The sequence below is a fragment of the Homalodisca vitripennis genome, chromosome 4 (assembly GCF_021130785.1).
Source record: "Homalodisca vitripennis isolate AUS2020 chromosome 4, UT_GWSS_2.1, whole genome shotgun sequence".
Lineage (NCBI taxonomy): Eukaryota > Metazoa > Arthropoda > Insecta > Hemiptera > Cicadellidae > Homalodisca > Homalodisca vitripennis.
In genome coordinates this window covers 157,525,643-157,552,872 of record NC_060210.1, presented here as the reverse complement: position 1 = coordinate 157,552,872, position 27,230 = coordinate 157,525,643, and the positions used below count along the sequence as shown (strand labels likewise).

General features: G+C 33.6%; 1 protein-coding gene across 1 annotated transcript in view; it reads right to left on the bottom strand.

The window, feature by feature from the left end:
• The window catches only part of LOC124360397 (ero1-like protein), a 50,809-nt gene that overhangs the window by 9,232 nt on the left and 14,347 nt on the right, over nt 1–27,230 (bottom strand). The window contains exons 4-9 of the mRNA XM_046814000.1: nt 20,397–20,459; nt 16,695–16,771; nt 13,305–13,496; nt 8,499–8,545; nt 6,639–6,731; nt 4,576–4,825 (exon numbers count right to left, since the gene is read on the bottom strand). Coding sequence (XP_046669956.1) covers nt 4,576–4,825; nt 6,639–6,731; nt 8,499–8,545; nt 13,305–13,496; nt 16,695–16,771; nt 20,397–20,459 — 722 coding nt within the window. The remainder of the gene's footprint in view (nt 1–4,575; nt 4,826–6,638; nt 6,732–8,498; nt 8,546–13,304; nt 13,497–16,694; nt 16,772–20,396; nt 20,460–27,230) is intronic.

The window sequence follows — 27,230 nt, the reverse complement described above, 5'->3', positions numbered from 1 at the left end:
TATTTAATTTGTTGGCTCATTTTACTTTATTCTTAGGTTTGTATGCATTGAAACTATTAAAACAACTGCCAGAGAGTTTGCTTCTGAATAATTAATAACTTTCAGTTGAAACTACACTGGATGTCCAGGAGTGGCATATCACTAATCGCAAATGTTGAGCTATTGGTGTGGAAGGGTGGATCTATAGGTATAGTCTTATTACAGAGGTTGATTGTTGGAATGAGTGGAGCTCCCTTAGTGTTAAAGGCTGTTGCTAGCCTGGTTATGAGGGAGTACTGACCCTTTCATGCTTTGGTTGGAGGCTTTGTTCCAAGGTGATGTGACTAAGACATAGTATGCCCACTATCCCTCCTTATGGGATCTCGACAAGAGGTGGCCCCTAACCCCAACTATAATCATCCGAATATCCTGTCATTCCTTTTCACTTTCACTTTTCTTAACCATAATTATTAGAGTTCTGCAGCCAGCCAATGATTCTACTGAAGTAAACTGAACATCAACAAAATGCACCTGATCACAAAAATATTTGGATAATTACTCATAAAACTAAGCTTGTTATTTTCATGAAAATAGAGGCTGTAGATCAAGAAAGTATTTCAATTTCTGTTGTTCTCATAGACGGCAGATGTTTTCTTAACATATAACCAATGTGATTCAAAAAGGAAGAGAAACTTAGTAACGCATTTTGATTTTTCAACAAAAACGTCTTGTGAAACGATTTATAGATCTTTGTCTAAAGTCATCATGAGTGGTACAATTGTCTGGAATAGAGATCGAGGTTACAGATTGTTGAAATCGAGATTATGCAAAGGAAATTCCTTTTCGGATCTGATTGATGAACTTTCTACAGCTTAGTAAAAGAATTTAGTTTCTTTTTTAAAGATTGAGTCCTATTTATTTCCTTATTTGGAGCTATGATCATGCAATACAATTAACAAAACATGAATATAGCTTTTAAACTATGACTTGTAGCTACTAAATCCTAATCAGCTTGTCTCCAGTGCTGAATTGATATGGCAAAATGTAAAACAATATTAATTTAGAAATTATTCTTGTAATCAATCCAGTAATCAAGTTCTTTCTATTCACTCCTACATATTAATACTCAATTTATTAAAGGATATTTGTAGCCAAATATACCATCACTGTGAATGTGACAAGTTTTTAAGTTTTATGATCTAAGTTTGAGAACATAATTAAAAAAGAAATACTGCTAATTTTATTACTCATTTATATTCAAACATAATTCTTACAATACCAAGTTGAAAAATCTACCCTTTGTTACCCTTCACTTTTGTGTCAAATAAAGGTTTGAAACAACTCTCAGACAGATATTTTTGAAGCATATAACTAAAAAATGAAGTCTGGAAGTAGAAGTACGGAGAATTTGGATATACATTACTGTAGATTTCCACATTTATAGCAGATGTAGGAAGTGTGGATAGTTCGGAAGTTTGTCACTGCAGATTTCCGCATTTCTCACAGGTGTAGAAGTGTACAAAAAAAAGTGTGGATACTTTGGTGTTAGTTGCAGGAGATTTAAGCACTTCTCGCACAGGGAGAAGTGCGGACTTACAAGTCTGGATATTTAGATGTTGTCACTGCAGATTTCAGCACTTCTCGCAGAGGGAGACGTACGGACGTACAAGTGTGTATACTTTGGAAATTCGTCGCTACAGATTTTGGCACTTCTTGCAGAGGGAGAAGTGCGGACGTACAAGTGTGTATACTTTGGAAATTCGTCACTACAGATTTTGGCACTTCTTGCAGAGGGAGAAGTGCGGACGTACAAGTGTGTATACTTTGGAAATTCGTCACTACAGATTTTGGCACTTCTTGCAGAGGGAGAAGTGCGGACGTACAAGTGTGTATACTTTGGAAATTCGTCGCTACAGATTTTGGCACTTCTTGCAGAGGGAGAAGTGCGGACGTACAAGTGTGTATACTTTGGAAATTCGTTGCTAGATTTTGGCACTTCTTGCAGAGGGAGAAGTGCGGACGTACAAGTGTGTATACTTTGGAAATTCGTCGCTACAGATTTTGGCACTTCTTGCAGAAGGAGAAGTGCGGACGTACAAGTGTGTATACTTTGGAAATTCGTCGCTACAGATTTTGGCACTTCTTGCAGAGGGAGAAGTGCGGACGTACAAGTGTGTATACTTTGGAAATTCGTCACTACAGATTTTGGCACTTCTTGCAGAGGGAGAAGTGCGGACGTACAAGTGTGTATACTTTGGAAATTCGTCGCTACAGATTTTGGCACTTCTTGCAGAGGGAGAAGTGCGGACGTACAAGTGTGTATACTTTGGAAATTCGTCGCTACAGATTTTGGCACTTCTTGCAGAGGGAGAAGTGCGGACGTACAAGTGTGTATACTTTGAATGTTCGTTCGTCACTGCAGATTTCAGCACTTCTTGCAGAAGAAGTGTGGATATACAAATGTGGATACTTCTCACTATTTACAAGCACAGGTGGTTTTTTTTCAAATTTTAGTTTAAAGAGACAGAATATTGAATGGGGTGTTTACTGACTCAAATTCGAATTTAGAATGATTTTTTAAATGTGTATTACTATGGTAACTACATTGATCAATTGTTCAAAATATTAGTTTAGAAATTAATGTTCTTTAGCTAATTTATTTATATAATCCTGCAAGGTATTAGATAAAAATTCATAAAAAATTAACTATAGTAATTAATATAATCTCTGACACAATATCATTCAAAACACATATATGTATAACTTATATAACTCAAATGTGATGATTTAAAATAGAACAATAAATTAATATAAAAAAATTATGAGAGTAAAAAGTAATGCATTTTGTCTTTGTGGAACAAACTATATTTTCGAATTTCATTCTGTAGAATCCATGTGCATGCATAATAGGCAAAATATGAAAAGTGTTCCAAAAAATATTTCAGAATGGTTCAAGGGGAAAGTAATAGACATAATTTCCCTAATATATATAATCTTAAAGAAATTAATGTATTTATTATTATTTTTATTATTATTCTTTATTGAACATATTCTTAGAGAACAGTACAGTCGTCAGATTTTATTTTCTTACAGCAGGTTAGAAAGTTCTGTTTAAAAATTCATTTATTGTGTAAAATGGATGGTCTTGAAGCCAGAGTTTTAGTTTGTGTCCAAACTGCAGTCGGTCTCTCCTCTTCAGTTCTAGTGGGAGGGCGTTCCACAGCTTTGCTCCGACATACGTTGGCTTCTTCTCCGTGGACGCTAGGCGGTGAGCTGGAAGATGGTAGTTTGCAGCATGCCGAGTGTTGTAGTCATGTTGCTGTGCTCCAGTCATCACTTCATCGGGTGATTTCAGGTGTACGTAGGTCACAGCTTCTAAGGTGTATAGGTTAACCACAGTGAGAATCTTCAGTTCTTGAAAGGTTTGCCTGCATGATTCTCTTGTGCGTAGGCTTGCAAGGATCCGAATTGCTCTCTTTTGGTGTATTAGGACCCGTTGCAGGTTGCCTAGTGTGGTACCTCCCCAGACTGCTATACCGTATCGAAGATGTGATTCGTAGAGAGCATAGTATGCAGTTTTAGCTGTTCCTAGGTCACTGATATGTTTCATCCTGCGGATCACGTACAGTCCTGCGCTAAGCCTTTTACAGAGGTTGTCAATGTGGTGTGTCCACATCAGAGAGTCATCTATTGTCACTCCGAGATACTTTGAAGTGCTGATTTCCTCCAGTTCAGGCAGTCCTCCTACAGTATCTTTGTGTCTTCCAAAGAATAGCTGTTTTGTTTTTGTCTCGTTTACAACAAGGTCATTGCCATGGCAATATTGCACTGCCATATTAACAGCCGTGTAAGCAGCTATTGAGTAAGCAGCTTGTATTAAACCCTTTGTGATCAGGTGCAGTATTTACAGGCTGCACTCTAAAGTAGGATGGCCATCTGTACTGGCCACCTCCATTTCATACGTCATCTCTTATTAATTTTTGCAGCAGTAGTCCCCGGCGATTGGATGGCCAGTAGAGCCAGTCTACATAAAAGTCCAACAGTCGGAAGGCCAGCAGCACTGACCACGGAAAATAAACAGCTGTACAAATGTTATTCTTATCAAAAGTAAATAACACTATATATCATAAGAAAGGCAAGGTATATACTATGCTATTATCAACAATTGCTATTGTTGATAATAGCAATTGTGTCATTTCAGTTTGTAATTCAATTTATAATAGTGCGCTAAGTTAGGGCTTATGTTTGCAGCTGTCTGTTTTAGATGTTCTTCGTAAAGAAATAACTTGTTTTTTTATATAGTGTTTATTGTGTTATTCTGGAATTTGCTGAAATCTAATGAGGCAATATTTAATGGTATGAACAGCTGTTTCTAGATTTTAGCGCCAAATTAACTGGATAAATAATATTATTTGTTTACATCAAATCATTGTCTACAGGTTAACAGTATTCTTTTATATGAGTGACATTTTTAAGTATTTTTTTGTAAATAAGTACATAGTTTCTAATTTCTGTACATATACATTGGAATGTAAGCGTTAGTTCATTCATACAACAGTACAACCTGAATAGATGTTTCAGTTGTCAAGTACCTACTTGATAACATAGAGTAGATTGTTCACTGCATCCTTTGTGTCACTATCATCGTCATGGCGGCCCGTGAAATACTCCTCCTGTTCCAGGTACGGAGCAGCCTTGGCCAGTGCTCTCATCTCCAACAAGTACACAAAATACAGATTTCGTATCCACTCAGGACCTTCTCCGTTTGTTGTTTCCGGACTAAAGCGCCTGTAGAACTCGTCAATATTTGGACCCCATTTTCCTCCTCCATTCATCATGCCTATATCTGAACATGAAATAAAAACATAAAAATACAATGATCTTCATTTTAAACATGATTTCATATTAAAATACTACTACCTACATTATTAAAGGAAACAAGGATAGCTACCAAGATACAATAACAGAGAAACCTTTTTCTTTTGGTTTTGTATAATATGGAAGTAAATAAAAATCATAATTCCTGTTTATACAATAAATATGTGTATAGAAATAATGGAAAATGTTGCTTTTTCTTTATACTGTATATTCTAATGTAGTTTAAAAATTTATATAAAAATTAACACTTTCACAGCTAATATCCGGATGCCAATTTATGAAAAATTTAAAAATATATTGTCACATTAACAGTTTTTGTATTGAACATCGTGTATAGAATTAAACACTTTATAAGTAGATAAATCTTTTCTAGATAAAATCCATATAAATATATGGAAAATACGAGGGTAGGCTGAAAAGTAATGCACACATGTTTGTAAAACATGACTGAAATGAGCTAGAAGTGCGCTTGGTGGCATTCGAAAGTACCATTTCTCCTTTACACGTATATGCATTTTGAAAACCTTACGTCAATCAATTGTATTTTTAGCACCATAACCATGCAGAGGGATTCAAATGCTATATCAATTAGATGTAAACAACGTGCTGTTATTGAATTTGTAACTACTGAAAAAGTGAACTCTACTGAAATCATCGTTGTTTAAAGAGTGTTTACGGTGACGATGCTGTTGATAGATCGACTGTTATCGATGGATGATAACATTTCGTGGTTGTGAGCCTGGAAAAGCCATAATTGTTGATGGAACATGCAGTGTACGTTCAATCACTCCCACAGACGACAAGCATCACAAACTTGTTGATGATTTGATTCAAAGTAATCAGCGAATCACCCAACAGCGTATCGCAAACCTTTTAGGAATATCTAAGGAACGTGTTGGTTTCATTATTCAACAATATTAGGACACCAGAAAATCTGTAAACGGTAGCACACCCGTTTAACAGATGAGAATACACAGCGTAGAATGGAATGCTGTTAGCAACTTTTGCAGGGCTGCCATGACGAAGGAGATGACTTTCTTTTGAATATCGTTACGGGGGATGAGTCATGGGTGCACATTATGATCCAGAAGAGAAAAGACAAAACACTAAATATTGAAATTTGGGTTCTCCTGTGATGAAAAAGTTCAAAACACAACCATCCGCGAAAAAAAACTTTTGACTATGTTTTGGTATGCCCAAGTTTATGTTACCGATTATCTGGAACAAGGCGCGACGGTAAATTCGTCTCAATACATAGACACTAAAACACCTCTAGTTTATCATTTTAGAGGCAGGCTCGAGCCAATAATCTTGCAACACGATAACGCTTGTCCACACACTTCACGCGCAACTGAAAAGGCAATAAGAAAGCTGAAGTTTGAACCAATTCCACACCCTCCCTATTCCCCCGATCTAGCTTCCTGTGATTTTTTTTCCCCTGTAATAAAGATATCTCAAGGGTACTCATTACACTTCAGATGATGTGGTGAAAGCAGCTATTGCGTCCTGGATTCAAGAAAAATCTGAAGAATTTTTCAGTGACAAAATAAAAAAAATGTGTTAGTTTTAATGGTGACTACGTTGAAAAATAAATGAATTATTTTGAAGCTTACAAATTGTACTTTACTTTACTTTTCACTTGATCTCGCTATTTCTTTTCGTTTCTATAAGCATGTGTGCACTGCTTTTCAGCCTGCCCTTGTACAAAAGAGGGATGCAAATTGTACAGAAAAGTGGGATGTAACACTTGTGTTATCATTAAACACTTGTGTTATACTTACCAGATAATAGATATTTTGCAGATAAATGTATGTTTATGCTAGTATGAAGTCCTGATATTACTCTGTAAAATACACGTTTCTCCAAGCACATTCCTGGAAAAGAAAAAAAAACCATAGACTTGTTAAAAATTATACAATAATGTTATGAATGGTGGACTCATGAAGCACTGCATAATGCTTGAAGTCATAAGTAATGGAGGAATCTTCATTTTATTTTCATGGCAATGAGTTTTTCTTTGAAAGAAAATATATATTCATCAACAAATGTAACTGTCCAACTTAAAGTCTTACTTTCCCAATACAGCTTAAGTTGTTATTTAATTAAAATAATTTAGAAAATTATAACAGGTATTGATTTTATGGCATTTGGTACACAAACTGAATATGATTATGTCACGTACAGAACTTTATATTGCAAGTCAATTTATATGAAGAGACAAAGTATATAGCTATTATTTTAAAAAATGCTGCCATGGCAGAAAAAATAAAAAAACAATATTTCTTTAACTCAATATAATGCTGTTAAAAAGATAAAGAAATTACAGTATACAGGGTGTCCCACGAGTAACCCAACAAACTTCTTAGGTGGTTTCCTCCCATCAAAATAATGAAAAATGTTCATATAAACATATGTCCGGAAACACTTTGTTAGCAAACTACGGGCAGCGAAAAATTAAACCAGATTTTTAGGGAAAGGACGGAAATGATGTGAAACTGGTGTTTTTATGGCATAAAGTTAGGTGTTACATTTATTGGATTTCATGTCAAATGAACTGAAAAATTTAATAAAATATGACCCGGACCTGTAAGATCACCCATATCCAAGATACCAGACAAAAATATACATAGTTTGGTCTCGAAAAACATTCTTTGTTTAGATTTGAAGTACATTAACTTCATAAATAGGTGATAAACACGCAAATTTTTTAACCAAAACTTGTACAGAATTTGATTCTGAAGAGAATGAGATTAAATAGGACAATAATATAAAATAAACAAAAAGGTTAAAAAATTAATATTTAATAAAATCAACGCGTACGAATAATAAGACAGAAATTGAAGTATATGTTTATTAAATGAACGTTCTTTGTAGTTTCGCTTTATTTCTCTCATTTTCAAGGAAATCTGGCGAAATCTTTCACTAGCCGTAGTTCGCTAACAAAGCGTTTCCAGATATAGGAGGGGGTACCCAAAAGTTCCTGGAATAGCTCTGCCGTAGGCGGAGCTTGCGTAGTACAAATTCTCGCCGCTTTGCTCTTGTAGCCCTGCTCTTTGCCAGCTCAGTGCCGCCTGTTGCGTTGACCTGACGTGTTCTGTCCCTGTGCAGTAATAGTTTTTGCTAGTGCTGTTTTGTGATCGTGCCGTTTTTTTAACATTTACCATAAAAGACCTGATTTGTGGCAAACAGGGGACTGGTTTTTTTCATTATTTTGATTAGAGGAAACCAACCACCTGAGAAGTTTGTTGGGTCATTCATGGGACACCCTGTATATGAAGTAAATACACCTGAACGATAGTGTCACTGATAGCAAATGTAGATGGCTTTGTACCTTATCTTTTATAATGCAAAAGAAGTGAACTAATTTAAAAACAGGAAACCAATTAGTACAAACTATGACCATATTTTCCAATCAAACTGTATTGATTAGTAACATCTAGACCAATATTATCACTGGTAGGAACAGGGCATAATAAAAACTAATTACACTTGTTGGATGCATAAGGAAAAAAATGTTTAAGGCAAACATTTTCAGTGTGTGCATGTAGGTGTGTGAGCGCGCGTGCCCGTGCATGTGTACACTGTAACAGCCGAACCCAAATATTAACAATTTACATCATGCATTATAATAATAAACTTACCATTTAATTTTGAAGACTGAATGTAGTAATCAAAGCTGTGTTCAGGCCTATAAGAATATTCAAATGATGTTAATAATTGCTTTATTTAATAGAACTTATATTACAAAATTACAGATTTAGAGATCTACTCTATAATCCTTTAAAAACATAAATAAATATTTGTAACAAAATAATATATTACCAATCTTAGTGGTTTTACAGATAGCTAAGTTAAAGAAAATATTTTATTACAGTTTGAAAAACTACCTGTAGAAAATAGATATTAATACTATCTAATATTGAGGCAGAACTGTTTAACCACAAGGTCAAGAGTTCCATTAACAGGGAGGTACAAGTAGGAATTAGACATTAACACTGCCTAGAAATGAGACAGCATTATTTCTCTACAAGGTCATGGGTTTGATTAACCAGAAGATGTGTGTAGGACATTACCACTGTCTAAGAGTAAGGATACTATTTAATCACAAGGTCATTTGTTCGATTAACAGGGAGGTAGCTATAGGAAATAGACATTACCACTGCCAAGGAGGGAGGCTGCTCTATTTAACCACAAGGTCATGGATTCGACTAACAGGGAGGTAGCTATAGGAAATAGACATTACCACTGCCAAGGAGGGAGGCTGCTCTATTTAACCACAAGGTCATGGATTCGACTAACAGGGAGGTAGCTATAGGAAATAGACATTACCACTGCCAAGGAGGGAGGCTGCTCTATTTAACCACAAGGTAACTTACAGGGAGGTAGCTATGCTTTACCAATGCTAGGAGGCTGCTCTATTTATTCGGACTAAACTGGGAGGTAGCTATAGGAAATAGACATTACCACTGCCAAGGAGGGAGGTGCTCTATTTAACCACAAGGTCATGGATTCGACTAAACAGGGAGGTAGCTATAGGAAATAGACATTACCATTGCCAAGGAGAGAGGCTGCTCTATTTAACCACAAGGTCATGGATTCGACTAACATGGGAGGTAGCTGTAGGAAATAGACATTACCACTGCCAAGGAGGGAGGCTGCTCTATTTAACCACAAGGTCATGGATTCGACTAACAGGGAGATAGCTGTAGGAAATAGACATTACCACTGCCAAGGAGGGAGGCTGCTCTATTTAACCACAAGGTCATGGATTCGACTAACAGGGATATAGCTGTAGGAAATAGACATTACCACTGCCAAAGAGGGAGGCTGCTCTATTTAACCACAAGGTCATGGATTCAACTAACAGGGAGGTAGCTATAGGAAATAGACATTACCCACTGCCAAGGAGAGAGGCTGCTCTATTTAACCACAAGGTCATGGATTCGACTAACATAGGAAAATAGACATTACCCACTGTCTAGGAGTAAGGCTACTATTTAACCCTAGAAACTGGCAATGGTGTCACTCTGTACTGGCGACTATCTTTAACAGCCTTGCAGACGTTTTCTTATAATGTATCAACATTTCATAACTGTTAGTCCAAATATAAACTATTATATTTATGTCAATGTATTCACAACTATATGGAGAGCATGATAATAACAATATCTTATTGTTTTCCATGGAAACACATTTTTGTTCTTTTTTACAAAATGTAAGAAAACATTTTTTGGACATTATTTTTGTAAATTATTCCGTTGTGTAACTGCTTTAGCAATAAGCTTTACATCAAAACTGTAAACGTATAACTTATTCAAAATTTTGTCCTGATTCCAAAAATATATATAATTATTGTAACTTTTACCTCAAAACGTTTGTGTGTTACAGGGTTTTTGTATGAAAAATCACGGTATTTACTTATTTTCAAAAATGCGTAGATTTCTAAATAAATATTATTTTTTTCGTGGGTAAATATAATCGCATGACTGCATTTTTACTTATATAAGTACCTATGACAGAATAAAACATAAATAAAATTAAAAATAATACATTTTAATCTTACCTTATTTACATATGTGCAATATATACAAAGTTTCATTTTTTCACTCAGCGTCACTAGATTTATCTGTCTCTAAATTTTTCACCCATACTAAAACTATAACCTAAGAAAGCTAAAAAAAAAACAAACAATAGCAACACTAAAACACTATAAAATACAATTTCCACAAATACAATTGGATTCGTAACCTCAAACACAAAACCCGGCACTTGTTTACAGTTTCACAACAATGTGGTTGGCCCGTATTACGTTCTCACGTCAGCTGTCCATAGAGAACGATGTTTTAAGGTAAACAAAGAAGACAATAATCGAAGTTAAGAACAGTTAAATCGGTACTATAGTTAATGCTGTTCCAGAATATATAAAATAAAAATCATTTATATGACCTTAATTGCCTAAAATTTCAATAAACTGTACATGTCTACTTTGGCGACGAATATTCGTCGTTGCCAAATCGGACGGGCCTTTGGGGACGAAAATTCGTTTCATACCAGCTGGAGGGTTAATCACAAGGTCATGTGTTCGACTAACATAGAGTTAGTTGTAGGAAATAGACATTACCATTGTCTAGGAGTAAGAATATTTAATCACAAGATCATGTGTTCGACTAACATAGATCATGTGTTATTTAACCATAGGTCAAGAATTCCATTAACTGTGGGATTTAGCTGAAAATAGACATTTACCACTGCCAAAGGAGGGAGGCTGCACTATTTAACCATGAGGTCAAGAGTTCCATTAAACTGGGGAGATAGCTGTATGAAATAGACATTACCACTGCCAAGGAAGGGAGGGCTGCACTATTTAACCATGAGGTCAAGAGTTCCATTAACTGGGAGATAGCTGTATGAAATAGACATTACCACTGCCAAGGAGGGAGGCTGCACTATTTAACCATGAGGTCAAGAGTTCCATTAACTGGGGAGATAGCTGTATGAAATAGACATTACCACTGCCAAGGAGGGAGGCTGCACTATTTAACCATGAGGTCAAGAGTTCCATTAACTGGGGAGATAGCTGTATGAAATAGACATTACCACTGCCAAGGAGGGAGGCTGCACTATTTAACCATGAGGTCAAGAGTTCCATTAACTGGGGAGATAGCTGTATGAAATAGACATTACCACTGCCAAGGAGGGAGGCTGTACTATTCAACCACGTGGTCAAGAGTTCCATTAACTAGGAGGTAAATGTAGGAAATAGACATTACCACTGTCTAGGAGTAAGGCTACTATTTAACCACAAGGTCATGGGTTAGACTAACAGGGAGGTAGTTGTAGGAAATAGACATTACCACTGTTTAGGAGTAAGCCTGCACTATTTAACCACAAGGTCATGGGCTCGACTAATAAGGATGTAGCTATATGAAATAGACATTACCACTGTCTAGTAGTAAGGCTACCATTTAATCACAAGGTCATGGCTTTAACTAATTGGGAGGTACCTATAGAAAATAAACTTTACTACTGCCTAGGAGAGAGGCTGCACTATTTGACCACGAGGTTATCAATTCGATTAACAGGAAGTTAGCTGTAGTAAATAAACATTACCACTGCCTATGGGAGAGGCTGCACTATTTAACCACGAGGTCTTGGTTCATTTAAGAGGAAGGGAAAACCTTGTAAAAAGGTTTTTCCTGGAATTTATTAAAAGGCAAATTATTAATTTAGAAAATCTGAAAATTGCTTATTTTGTACATATTCAGTGTAATAGTATGTTTGGTATATGTTTTTATGGATTTTCATCAAAGCAAAATCTGAACAATACTCTTAATTTTATCAAAAAAGCAATGATTATGCTTGAATTGAATAATATTGATTTGGTAAAAAGAATTTTTTAAATTAAACGTTTTGACTTTTTTGGTTTTTATATATGAAGTATGAAAGGGGATATCTTACTTGATAAGTCAAGACTTGAATTGTGTAAACATAAGCCGACATATCCTGGATATGTTTTACAACAGCATATGGTTACCCAAAATATAATTTTAAGTGGTTACCCAAATTACTTAATTCATCAAACAAAATTGTAAAAACGATTTGGAAGATTATTTTATTTGCATTTCACTTTACTCATTTTATGATTTTTACTTTTCATGATTGAGGGAGGATTTAAGTGTAATTAAATTAATTTTTAAACCTTGACAATGTATTACAAATTTACACAACTGTATAAAACAAATTATATAAACTTGTATATTGTTCCTGAACAATATACTTTTAGTTTCAATTTTTAAAACAGTATGGACTCTATTTGATGTGCAATTATGCAGAATAAATAAAAATTGTATTGGTTTCATACAAATACCGCCAAAATACACTTTAAATATATGAGCTGGAAACAATCAAGTAAAGCGAGGTTATTCAGTTAAAACACTAATTTTTCAACTCATAATTACTTCTGTACATATATTGTTTACAATGATACTCTAGTAGAATAATAATAGATATTGTTGTAAATTTACTTCCTTGCTAGATAGGCAATATTGTTTCACGATGATGTGTTTTGTTTATCTGTCATTGTATGTTTTGTATCTGTGTGTTCTGATCACTGTTGATGACGTCATGAGGCTGAGTAACCTTATACATCATTGTTATAATGGTCACACTGTGATCAAAACCATTAGCATGTTTACGATAATAAAGTTATTGAGATGAGCGTGCAGTTCTGCAATAAATCCAAATATACAGTAAAATGCATAGTACCTTCAATACCTAAGATATCTAGTCAGTTACTACTAAAACTTTAAATAGGAGTATCCAAAATATATTGAAATAAATGTTCTTATCATACATGAATTAAATAATGCATCAATTATGTTTGAAACTAACCATTATACGTTATACCATTACGTTTTATTAACGTTGACATAACTTTAAAATCTTACCTGAAGCAGTTCTCCTTGTATATACTATGCCAAATGCGTTGAGCAGAATTGCCTCGGTAGCCAGTGTATCTCTCAGGGTTAAGCAGCAAGTCCACATACTCTGCTTCACCATCCTCTTCGGGTAGAAAACAATAAGTGTCCAATGCATCATCGAACGCTTGCCACAAAGCGAACTCTTCCATTGTTGCTGCACTGTTCAAGAATACCATAACTTTCTACTTTTGGGTTAATAAACAAGGCTGTACATCTATCATTACATATGTAATAAGTTTTGTTTTGTTTTATGAAATATACTGTAAGAGTGATTTACACTTTAGAGGCTTACTTCGGATAATTCGAAGTTTAACTGGTCAAGCTTCATTGACCATAAGTAGGATTGGTCTGATTGTCTAACAATGGTAATTGTTTGAGCTTTTTCAAAGTAAATGGTGATTTTGCCAACCAAAAATGCTCCTGTTCCAAGTACAGTGAACCTTTTGCAGAAAGGACTGTTTGCTATTTTGGGCTCCCATCACATCTTACCACTGACTGTGGTGGTTATTTCAAGCCTGGACAGTTTGACAATATGAGTCTGGAACTTTGTATCAAACATACTAAAAAGTTTACCTTACTATCCAAAGCCTTCAATCACTGAAAAGATATATTGCTGTTGCTTTGAGAATGTTTCACTCACAAAACCATACCAACTGGGATACTAATCTCCATCTTTTCAAGTTGCTTTTAATTTGAAGAAGCATGAGTTGATTGGTACCTCCACCCAAAATATTCGTTGACAACAAATACAGTGTTTCCTCTAAAAAAAAAAACAATTTGAATTTGGATGTTCTTCTTCCAAGCCATTCAGAAGATCAGTTGGAGGTAGCACACCATGTAGCACACCATAAAGTTGCTCAACAATATAATCAGGGTTGAAAACCAGTTCACTTCCATATTAGTGACAAGGCCATGGTTTGCTGAGTAAAATTGAATAAAACCGCTAATCAAATTTCAGCCAACCTACAACCTCTTTAAGTCATTTCCTGTAACTGATGATAATTTCAGATCTCTAGTCACAGTAACTTTGAGGTGTCATAAGTCAGGGAAACTTGTTTGATCGGTCCATGTTTCCCATCTACAGAAATATTTTGGACCAATTTAACACTATACGTCAAAGCCCAATACACCACTGCTTGCATTTTTTTTAACAGTTATTGAGGTGTGAACTTTATTTTTTATTTAGTTTTTACATTCCCAAAAGTAGTTACACAACTTCATGGTTGGATCAACCCCATACACTTTACAACACAATTTATCTACATATGAAGTAGATAACTAATGTTACCCTCTGGTTACTGTACCTTTTAGTTTTTTTACACAATCTTTTTATTTTATAGTTTTTAAAAATAGAACTGGCAATATCACTACGTTATGATACAGCCTCATCCATGAAAAATAACCTACATCTTGTTTATAGCCTTACAAACAACGTTCTTAACACTTTAAAATGTAGCACTCATTTCCATTCTTCATCTTAATTGCAGCTTTGAACTTGCTAAAATAATGTTAGGAAAGTTGAGATGCCTGGATTGCTATGTTCACATATCGGACTGGTGTTTTAGCTATTTATTTTTGTTCACTTGACTCTTGAAATCTGGAGTCATGTTCTGGAATCAGGTGCACAATTGGATAGACAATGAGAATACCTCTTCACCTAGATTACACTATAGTCGAGGTGTCTCTGATGGCCAAACGATATAGAGTTCATTTTGAGCTTCTTCATTGGTGACTTTGTTTGGTTCTCTTCAGACGACTATGACTCCAGATTCCAGAAGTCAAGTCAGTGATAGTGTCAGATTTCAGATGCTGCATTAAGAGGAAGGTAAACTGGAGCTAAACTCAACATTCAAATTGAATCAACCCTTCCCACCATAGCTACACTAAGTGTAGAAAATTGTGTTGCTACGTTGTGCTTTGGAGTTGTGTCTGAAACATTATAATGTAACTAATGAGCCAATGAGTATATCTTTTCACCTATATTTCATAGTTAGGTATGTCTAATGTCAAAATAATATAAAGAGTTCATTTTTAATAATAATAATTAATAATAAATAAATAAAAAATAAAATAATTTAAAGAGCTTTCTCATCATTTTGAGTTGACTTTTTAAAATATTTTAAAAGGAATATTATGACTACAAAATCCAGAAGCCCAGTCTGTGACAGCATCATATTTCAGATGCTGCACTAAGACTAAAGTGAACTGGAGCTAAACTCCACATTCATATTTAATAGTATTGCTACAAATAAACAATTTTCTAAAATTACCATTTCCAAGCAAAACATTCTCCGACATGTATAGATTTGTTGTTTTATCCTTATAAAATTACTTGTATTACCAATAAAACTTGATTTCTATATAATTTTGATATTATTTTATTATTGAAATATTTACAACAGTGTCCACTCACCATCTTGCCCAAAGCTTTTTTTAGTGTGGTTATTGATAAAAATAGTCCATGACATAGGAAAATATAAGAAACACAGACTCTAATTTGTTAAACTATGTATTAATTTAGTATCTTTGAAATATATTATGAATAGAAGAGGTCTAAGATTAAAGTTTTCTGATACCTTTTTATGTTTTGTGAAGTATGGCTTATATTTTAATTTATTATTGGACATATGTGAGATCTACATAACTGCTGTCCGCCCGTGAGGTATGATTTCAACAATGTCAAAGTATTACCTTTGATCTCAATTCCATTTAATATTGGCAGTATGATTTGGTGATCAACACGTTCAAATGTTTTTGATAGATTCCTAAATATCTCTACAACCGTTTCTCCTTTATGAATTGCATTAATGATTGATTCAAAGTAATCCACTGATGTAGTGATAGTAGATTTATTTTTCTGAAAGCTAGACTGGTTGCTAGACAAAATTTTTTTTTCTAAAAATAATATAAATTTGTTTTAGACAATTTTTTATTTTTTTTAAACGATTGGGGTGTAATTTTTTTATTGCAGGATTACTTCCTTTGTAATATCTTCTACAACACCAAAAAATAAAATCTGTTGGATCTTTGCCAAACAAGCAGTCTTTTAGCTTACACCACACACTGACAAAAGCCCACTAGTTAGTTGTCACCAGTTGTCCCTGCATTTTGTTTTTTGTACAAAGTGTGTAATTGAGAACTAGACTAGTTCAGATTATGTTATTTGTTGTTTTATACTTAAGAAACAGTTGATAGAAAGTTTAAATGTTAATGGAGACATTTTGACAACTGGCTATTGGGCCACCCAGTATATATATCACAAACTTTTGCAATCCCAGACAATAATCATCCTTGCTGTAAGTGACTAACGGTTAGTAAATAGACAGTATGAGCTAAATTACTATTTAATGTTTTTACCTTATAGTAGTATTCAGGTAACCCAACTCGGGATCTAAATCAGTATCACATTCTCCTGGAATATATTGTTCAAGATACTGAAAATAAAACATTATTAATCATATAATGTGAACTGTGTCATACAAATTTATATATCAGATAAGGCATTTAGAATTAGTAAATGTACTAAAAACAAACATACTTTTTAAAGTATTAGTCACTTAAGTATGTAAAAAATATGAACATAATACTAAGGAGTTACTTCTTACAGTATAGTGTTAACTTTCCTCATCTATTTTTATATTTGCCTTAAGACTTGTAAAAATATTATTATCATTATATCATTGTTCAACTAATGTTCAGTCAAAAGTAGGAACAATAAATTTTCTTAAAATTATGTATGGGTTGTTTCCAATACTCGATGTCAAGGTTTTTCACTGATTTTGGTTGCATCATTTTCAAAGTATTTTATTATAAAATAATAAATAAAATCAAAAGAAATGCTTAAAATTTGGAAAGTCATATTTCACAATATCGCAACTGTTGATGTATCGAAGCTGAATCTCAAATCCACCAAATCTTCATATAAGCAGATGACAACTAATAGGCCGTACACAGATTACTGATCGTTAAAACATGATATTATTGTAATTTCCGCAAGGAAAAACATAAACATATAAAATAAGTACAATAGATTTTGTTAAATAATTTCATTACAGTTCATGTATTTTATATTTATTTTCATGCACAATGTAAATCATTTCCAATTAATTGCTAATGTATTTGTCCTATTTTGTGTATAACATACATACATAAAGAACAAAATTTAAAAATTTTCGAAGTATTTTAAATAATATTTAGTTTGTAGTTTCTGTACGTTGGTTGTGTTTATAAATGAACACCCTCTTCTCAGCAGTAGACAGATGTACATATGTTTATACTTTAACCCTAGAACTGGTAATGGTGTCACTCTATACTGGCGGCTCTATTTTAACAGCCTCGCAGACGTTTCTTATAATGTATCACATTTCATAACTGTTAGTCCAAATATAAACTATTATATGACAATGTATTCACAACTATATGGAGAGCATTATTATAACAATATCTTATTGTTTCCATGAAACATATTTTTGTTTTTTTTTTACAAAATGTAAGAAAAAAAACTTTTTGGGCATTATTTTTGTAAATATTCCGTTGTGTAACTGCTTAGCAATAAGCTTTACATCAAAACTGTAAACGTATAACTTATTCAAAATTTTGTCCTAATTCCAAAAATATATAATTATTGTAACTTTTACCTTAAAACGTATGTGTTACAGGGCTTTGTATGAAAAAGCACGTGTATTTACTTATTTTCAAAAATGCGTAGATTTCTAAATAAAAATTATTTTTCGTGGATAAACATAATCTCATGACTGCAATTTTACTTATATAAGTATGGCAGATAAATCAAAAATAAAATAAAATAATAAATTTTAATCTTACCTTATTTACATATGTACAATATATACAAAGTTTCATTTTTCACTCAGCGTCACTAGATTTATCGGTCTCTAAAGTTTTCACCCATACTAAAACTAAAACCTAAGAAAGCTAAAAAAACAATAATAGCAACACTAAAACACTATAAAATACAATTTCCACAAATACTATTGGATTCGTAACCTCAAACACAAAACCCGGCACTTGTTTACATTTCACAACTACGTTCACGTCAGCTGTCCTTAGGGAATGATGTTTTACAGTAAACAAAGAAGACAATAATCGAAGTAAGAATAGTAAATCGGTACTATAGTTAATGCTGTTCCAGAATATATCAAATAAAAATCATTTATAGGACCTTAATTGCCTAAAATTTCAATAACTGTACATGTCTACTTTGGCGACAAATATTCGTCGTTGCCAAATCGGACAGGCCTTTGGCGACGAAAATTCGTTTCATACCAGCTGGAGGGTTAAAATGTTAATCATGGCTAAAGGAGGTTTTAAAGTTTTTGCCAGCTGCTTTTACTGACCAGATTTGCTTTATTGGTCACAAAACATAAACATTTAGCATATTATATTCTTATTTACTATTTATAAGAAACTAGCTGTTCCCCGCGGCTTCGCACGCTTTTTGTAAGCTTTGCTCGTGTATGAGCACTGTTTCAAGTGAATTATATTGTCAACGCCGATGTAGAGTTTACCTTGTTGACACTATCAAGAAAATCTGCCGAAAGTGTATGTTTATAGCCATTGTACACGTTCATATACTTAATAATAAAGTGGTCTAACATTCAAGCTATAAGGCCAAACAGAAATTCATTCGAAAGACAAATATCCATAAAAACTTAGCGCCTTCACATAGTGTGTGGTTATTATACACAACTATCTCGTAATTGTAGTTTACAATGTGCAGGCGCTTTGATAACTTATATATTTTGCAGCGCCTCCTGGTGGTGAGTTACATCAATGGGCACAGCATATAAACCTTCTACGTGGAAAAATACATATACATACAAATTTTCATAATTATCGGTCAAATAGTTTCTGAATCTATAAAGGACAAACACACAAACATTCATTTATATATATATATATATATATATATATATATATATATATAGAAGAGAGCTCTTTATGAGTAAAAACTCAGGTTTTAAAAAGACAATTTAGATACAATATGGAGGAATGAGCTAACTTTACCAGACGAAGGATATTCCTCTTCTTCTTCATAGAGTGTGTTCTTTTTTAATAAATGTCTTCATGACGAAAAAGAGGAATATTCTTTCAATCTAGTAATGGTAAGCATGCTCTGCCTATCCTATCTAAATATTTTAATTACTATTTATTTATAATTTATATATTTCATAATATTTAGTTATTATTTATAAGAGATTGGTATTAAATTCAGAATCGAGACTACATTTTTGTATCAATATCAGAATAGAATTTCTTTGTTACTGGTTATCCCTAATAAAAACGATGATTCTTTTTTTTATAATTGGACCCTATTCTTATTTTCTCAGTAACAAATAAAAAAGGAATCAAAATCAAGAATCAAGACCACAATTGAATCAGAATCAAATTATTAAGGAATTAACCCATCACTTCTTAAAAGCTTACTTTTAATATTTTAACAAGTTACATATGATTTTTTTATAATTCCATTTATAATGCGTGGAATGTTTACAGTTATACACGATTAATGAATTTTCAAAGATTACATTTTAATGCACGGAAACCAAATTTTCAGTTAGTAGTAATAATTTTACATCATGTAGTGAATGGCACATAGAACAGTAGATACTGCAAAAATTAATTTAAATTTTGTACATATCTACATATATATTTTATGTAAGATGTATACAATTTTTAGTTTATATTTATATAACACTAAGTAGTTTGTTTATTTATTGTTAATGTATGCTAACAATGTTCAAAGAATTAAGTTTATTACCGCTGCTGGACTGACTTAAGAACTCTAATCCTGCACACAGACATGTACTCTCTGCGGGAATTATTCCAATTTTCTTTTTACAATTTATGTAAGTCAAATGTATTTATGTATTGTTTAGAAATGAATAAATGAAATAAAATGAAGTAAAACTCTGTCTGGGAAAGATTGTCATATAAAATTAAGAAACTTAGCATAGACATACATTTGGCATATCTGGCAGTGCATTCTAACATTTTTTAAAGTATAAAAACTATTACATAACATGAGTACAAGTATATTACCTTTACACTCATATCTTCTCCATGTTTTCTTGATGAGTAACTTTTAATCACAGGAGGAGCATCCTGTAAAGACAGAAGAGTTAGTAAAATAAAGCTGAATAAAACAAATAATCTTTCTACTAAAAACTTAAAAGCAACAGAAATTTATGAGGAACAATATAATGACTGGAAGTTCTGTCAGGAAGTTTCAGATTAAAAATGGCAGAACAAACAAAGAGTGGACGTCCGAGCATTGCGACTGATGAATTGGTGGCCAAAGTAGACCAAATGATTCATGAATATCACTGTTTCACAAACACAGAGGATCTTATTGATTTTTTACAGCGTGGTACAACAATAAACTCTGAGTAGTTCTGCCAAGCATTGTAAAATCTTAGGATAGCTGTACAAAACAAGTGCTGAGGAAAATTTTCATTAAAGATTTTGCTTTTTCATGAGTGTCCGACCTCACATGGCAAATCATACACAAGAACTCTTGAACTCTTTCAACTGGGAACTTTTCCTCATCCCCCCTAGTCCTTATTTTGCTCCAAGTGATCTTGACTTGTTCCCGAAAATGAAGACCCAGCAAACAACTTAGTGATTTTGACAACGATGAGGAGGTACACGTCACTGAGTGGCTGAGATCACAGGTGGCAGAATTCTATGACAGGAATTGCAAAGCTTATCCACCACTATTATAAGTACCTAAATTGTATGGTGATTATGTAGAAAAGTAATATTTTAGTTCAATCAATCAATCAATAATATCTTTATTCAAGACATACATAAAATGTACATGAATGCGTCATTCTTAATAAATAAATTCAAGGTGATATTATATTAGTTGCACATATATACAATCCTTTTAGTGTAAATTATTTTCAAAATCTTAACATAGTTGAAAATACGTTTAAAATTATTTAAATCGTTTTTATTACCAAATTATAATTAATTCCACTAGACTTCAAAAATCAAAATCAAAATACATGGCTCTGGGAGTAAAACTCTTCAAAGTTATAACATGATAAATCAATTAAAAAACTGTTTTAATTTATTTTTTAATCTAACACTGTTGTTTTCATTCCTGATGCTACCTGGCAGGTTCCCCATAAACTTAAATTCCCACATAAGTTGGGCTTTGCTTAAATTTTTCTTTAATATGTTGTTTTATTACAAAGTTATTTTTGTTTCTAGTATTATAATCATGAACATGTAGTTGTCGTGGTAATTTAGTCTCATTATTTTTTACATATAATACTGTTCTATATAGAATACAGTCATAAACTCGAGCTCTTTAAAATATAACTTACATGACTCATCTGTTTTGAGTTTTAGAATCACCCTAATTGCCTCCTTTTGTAGACATAAAATTTTATTCAGGTTTACAGCACTTGTTCCCCCATACACTTCAATCCTGTATGCGATATGTGAATGAACCATGGCATAGCACACTGATTTCAAGGTTTGTTTATTACAAAAAGGTACTAGCCTTCTTAGTGCAAAAATTCCTAAACTTATTTTGTTACATATTTTTTGTACATGAATGTTCCAATTAAGTGTATTATCTAACACTATTACCTAAGTACTATTATGATACTAGGTTACTATTATCTAAGTAATTATCTAGTTTCCTTAGCCCTTTAAGGAGTAATGACGTTCTGGAACGTCACTACATCATTTGTTCATAGGAGTAAGGATGTGAAACATAATACACTCCCAAAATAGTAAGACAAATTTTGTTTTATTTTATGAAAATCAGATATTATTACTATAAAAAGCTAACATTTACTTTTGATGAGAAAACACAAAGGCTAAAATTTGTTTTTTGTGTGAAAGTGCTTGAAACATGGATGTATACACAGTGGCACACCACACTTTTTACATTCAAACGTCGTATCCTTCGTCTTCTTTTCTCTGCTTGAGGAATGAGAACAGACGTGGCATCTCTTTTGTGTCTTCCGTGTCTGACCTTCTGGCGTCAGCAGTGGGCGGGGGAAGTGTCTGCCGGTCAGGCGGAGCGGATGTTGGTCTCTGGTAGCGGCTGGCGGCGGCACGACCCTCGGCGCCGCGGCTACCAGCCTTCCTTCTCTTGGAGTGTGATGTGTTTCCAATATTTGTCGGATGAGGTTTAGTCTAAAGTCACAAAACCCACTTTTCTTGTTTTGTTGATTACAAACATGTTGTATGTATTCAAAACAACAATATCAATCAAGTGGAAAAATAATTTACGGTACCACTTCTTTGATTTCCTTGCACTGTCATTGAAAGATATCATCATGTCAGAGCGGTCGACTGCTCCCATATCCTTATTATATTCTATGACAGAGCTTGGTTTGTTTACAGTCTTTCCAAGCTTAGTCACAGGAATCATTTCATGCTTGTGGATTGTTGTTAGCATTGTTACATTACGGCGGTCACACCATTTTACACAAAGCATGTGTTTTTGGCTCCTAATTTCACAATCTCCCTTATTCATTTTTTTGGGTAAGCAAGGGAGGCCTTTCCAGTTTTGTCTTACAGTTCCACAAGCTGCTGTTTCATTTTCAAGAAGCCAGTTGAACAAGCCGGGACTGCTGTACCAGTTATCAACGTACAACACATGGTTATGTCCTAAGTAGGGTTGCATTAGTGTTCTGATAACCTTTGCTGACACTCCGACGTCTTCGTTTTCATTCAACAAGTCAGTGGTCTTGCCAGTATAAACAATAAAGTCAAGGACGATGCCTGAACTGCTGTCACACAATACATAAAGTTTTATTCCGAACCGCTTGCATTTAGACGGAATGTACTGTTTGAAACCCAGGCGACCCTTCCATAGCATGAGGCTTTCATCGATGACCAGGTTCTTATTAGGGGAGGAGGCTACAAAATATTTTCTCCGTAGGGTTTCGATAACCGTTCTGATTTTGTATAATTTATCTCCCCCCGCCTCTAGTGAATTGTCGTCAAGATGTAATACTCGAAGCAACAATAGAAATCTATCCTGACTGAACACCTGAGGGAATATGGGAGTGTTGAGGAGTGGATCTGTACTCCAGTAGAGTTTTAGTGAATTTTTCTTGCAATGGGGCATTAGAAGCAAAATCGCAAAAAAACAATACATCTCATCAGGGTTTGTTTCTGTCCAGCGTCTGAGTTTGGAGAATTCTTTTATTCCTGCCTCATTTTTCATTTGCTGCTGGGCATACTTATTAGTCTCAGAAGCAATGTGCGAAACTAAATCGTAATCGAACAGTTTATGAAAGAAATCTATTTCCTTTTCAATATTATCCTCAAAGTCAACTTGTAGGCCAGAATTAGAATCATCAAATATAAAGTCTTTTGGTTCAAAACAGTCAACATGTTTCCATTTGCAAATTGGACAAATATCAGAATCACTTACTGGTAATGCAGGTTCTTGGATCTCCACGTCAAGTTCATTGTCGAAGTAAGAAGCAGCGAGGATATCTTCTGCGGTTTTATCTTGTTCATCTCCACTATCACCAAACACATTCTCATCGTCAGAGCCTAAAACGTCATTGTTATTGTCTGAGATCTGATCTCATTCACTCCACTCGTACAGCCCCTTCTTATGTCGTCACTACGTAAGTTACGTTCTGGATCCATTTCACAACACAAAAGGAAACTGACTTGAGAACAATAAACTACACTATTTCATCATTGTAGAAGAAACTGCACAAAGTGAATGTTTACAGCGTAGCAACAGAATGCAACTGTAGAAGTTGTTAGCGCCAATTGCTGTTGACAGTAGAAATCACGGGAATCCGTGTGCGCAAAAAACCTTTACAGCCGCTCTGTAGTTGAAAGCAGCTGACAGTATTTACACGGGAAACTGCGCTCAGTTATATAAGGTTAGGAACAGTGGGCGGATTTCTTCCATAGAGGAAAAACATAAGCGCTAGTACTTGTAATATAAGTCATAATTTATTGACGTTCTAGAACGTCCTTACTATTTTCACATGATTTTTAATATGACGTTCTGGAACGTCAATACTATTTTGTAACAAACACCTATACTCGTTAAAGGGTTAAACATGTATATAATAAATTTTTTTTTGTACTTGGTTTTTTCTTACAATTCCTAAACCTTCCTTTCTTTCTGGATAGCCCTCGTACATACCCACTTAGGACTAGGAAGTCTACTATGGCCGAAATACATCTACTTCCAATATAAGGGAGGAATCCTTACCAAGTTCATGCAAAATAATCATGTATAATAGTTTTTGTGTTATAACTTTCTGTTTCTCGGATCTACAGTTCTGGGAAAGAATGGGTCAAAGAGGCATGTTGGTCTTCTGTTTTTTCTTTAAGCCACTGTAAAAATGCTAAATCACAATGAGAAGGTAGCTACCAGTTTTTATTTCCTTATATACAACAATTCAATAACTTTATTCAGAAAGATGGGCCTTATAAGAGTTTTAATAGTATTTCTAAAAAAAAAAAAACTTCAAACAAAGTATTTCCAATACATTAGACTTTTTGATTTTTCATCGGTGCAACCTGTAATAAAAGTTATAGGGTCACTCTATCTCTGTTATCTGCATTCCACTGTACAGCATAACAATGCATAGTGATCAAGCGCCAATGTGTACTTATAATTTTATAACAACATGTTAACAAATGTTTCAGCCTTTTTGAAGAACTTCAGCTGAAACATTAAAGAAGGTTTAAAAGTGTCAAAAGCTGTTTAATGTCAGTTAAATTTTTATTATGAAACATAAATATTATAATTATTTTTCCAAATTCTAAAGTTTTCCAGGAAAATATTCCAATCTTTTTCTTCTTTTAAACCTTCCTTGACTTCAATGAATATTTTAAAAAAAGAATTAGCCAAATTGGTCCAACCTTCCTCGAGATTAGCGCTTAACAACATATTTAACGATTCATTAAAAAAAATAAAAAGTGTTTGAGGTTTAAAATTATTCTTATTGGGTTCAAAACAAGACGACTGCCAGTACAGTTGGCTCTTAATATTAGAAGTGTAACATTTTAAAAAAACAACAGTTTAAGTGTGTTTTGTCTTCAGCTGCGAGCAGAATTACAAATGGTTTTTACTATACTTAACCAATAATGTTTCTTTATTAGTTAACAAACCAATAGTTTAACAAAGCTTGGTTTGTTATCATTAAGAAAATAATTATGCACAACAGCATTAACATGATATGACAACTCTTGTTATATAACAAGTAGTCATATAATTAATTGTATAAACTAGTGTCCAGAGTTTTTCAACAAAGCACTCTGTGTTTATATATTCTTATGAATCGTTAGGTGTAAAGATATCTAAGGTATAATCTTGAAATGCTTTTTGCTTCTGCATGATATTAGTAAATAAACTAATAATAATATAAGCCTAATAAAGCTTACAAAATTTAAAATCCGAGTCACTTCACATTTCTGTGTCTATCAGAATCACATATGATATTGAATATTAAGGTTTTTATGTAACAGACTATATACATGACTGTTTGTAGTACCTATTTTGTTATGCTGGTTATTTCTGTGTTAATCAGAACAAAGCTAATTAAAGTTTAGTTATTTTATTGAATGTTCTGTATTTATCTAATTTTGCAATAATAAGAGATATAAAATTGTAAGTCACAAACTGAGCAACTAAAGAGAGAGCCCTAAGTTTACTAATGGGTAGGTGCTTATTATACAAAATTCATTAGGACATACATTTGCTAAGAAAATGACTGAGATAAGTTACATAATGTACATCATACGCAAAGTGCAAAATACTTACTACAGTACTTAACGTATTTTGTTGCAGTTTGACCACAGTCTGCTTTACAAGACAACTCATAATGAAATTTTGAAGGAAATGTCTGTTACCCGAGATATTATAAAAAAATATATTAGAAACTACTTAACACAGAGATTAGGGAACAATATGAGGACAATTAAACAACAAAATTAGATATAAATACTTGACTATACAGAGTAATCCATAAAGAATTGCAATAAAGAATTGTGATGTGATGTGATCCAACATAATCGGGACTAACTTCCAAAAAACCCTCTCTTACCTTTCATTTTGACCCCAAAAATTTACTTGTAGTAATTATAGCAAAAATGGTAACCAAAAAGTAACTTAGCAAAAGTGACAACCCTCTGATATCAACATCCGAACATATTCACAAACTTTTGCATTTGTAATATTAATAGGATTATATAACTTAAATGAATTGTGATAATATAAATAAATATGTTATGTTGGCCAATTAAGTCTTGTATGTTTTGTCATTTGTAGTTATTTTTAACAAATTTTAGTACAGCATTTACAAAAAATATTTGTACAGAATGTTTTATAATTTCTTACTTACATAAACATGTGCCATTATTTGAATATCTTGATTTATGTTATGATTATGTTAAAACTGTTTGGTATAAAGTAAGGAACCCAAAAACTGCAATGTACAAAAAATTGTTTAAAAAAAACTATATAATGTGTTCCAAATTTTATGCACACTGAAGGCATCTTGGAAACTATTAAGAGATACAGCAAAGATTAAATGGACAAAATTGTATATAATACCAAGACCAACAAATTAATGTGGTCATTGTACAGGGTGCGGCAAAATAACCTCCCTATTTTCATTGCTTTATTGTGAGTAGAGGGAGGCACTCAGAATGGTGGGGATAGCCGCAATCGACGCAGGAGAGGGGAAAGTTTAATTGATGCTCTGCCCGTAGGCACCAGTCGTCAGTCGCCATCATGGTGTGGACGAGTACACAGAGAGCTTTTGCGGTCGAAGCATTGATTCGTAGCAAAAAATCAGTTATCATGGCACAACGCGAATTCCGAACGCGGTTTCAAATTCCTCCTCGTGATTCCGTACCGGACCGCAA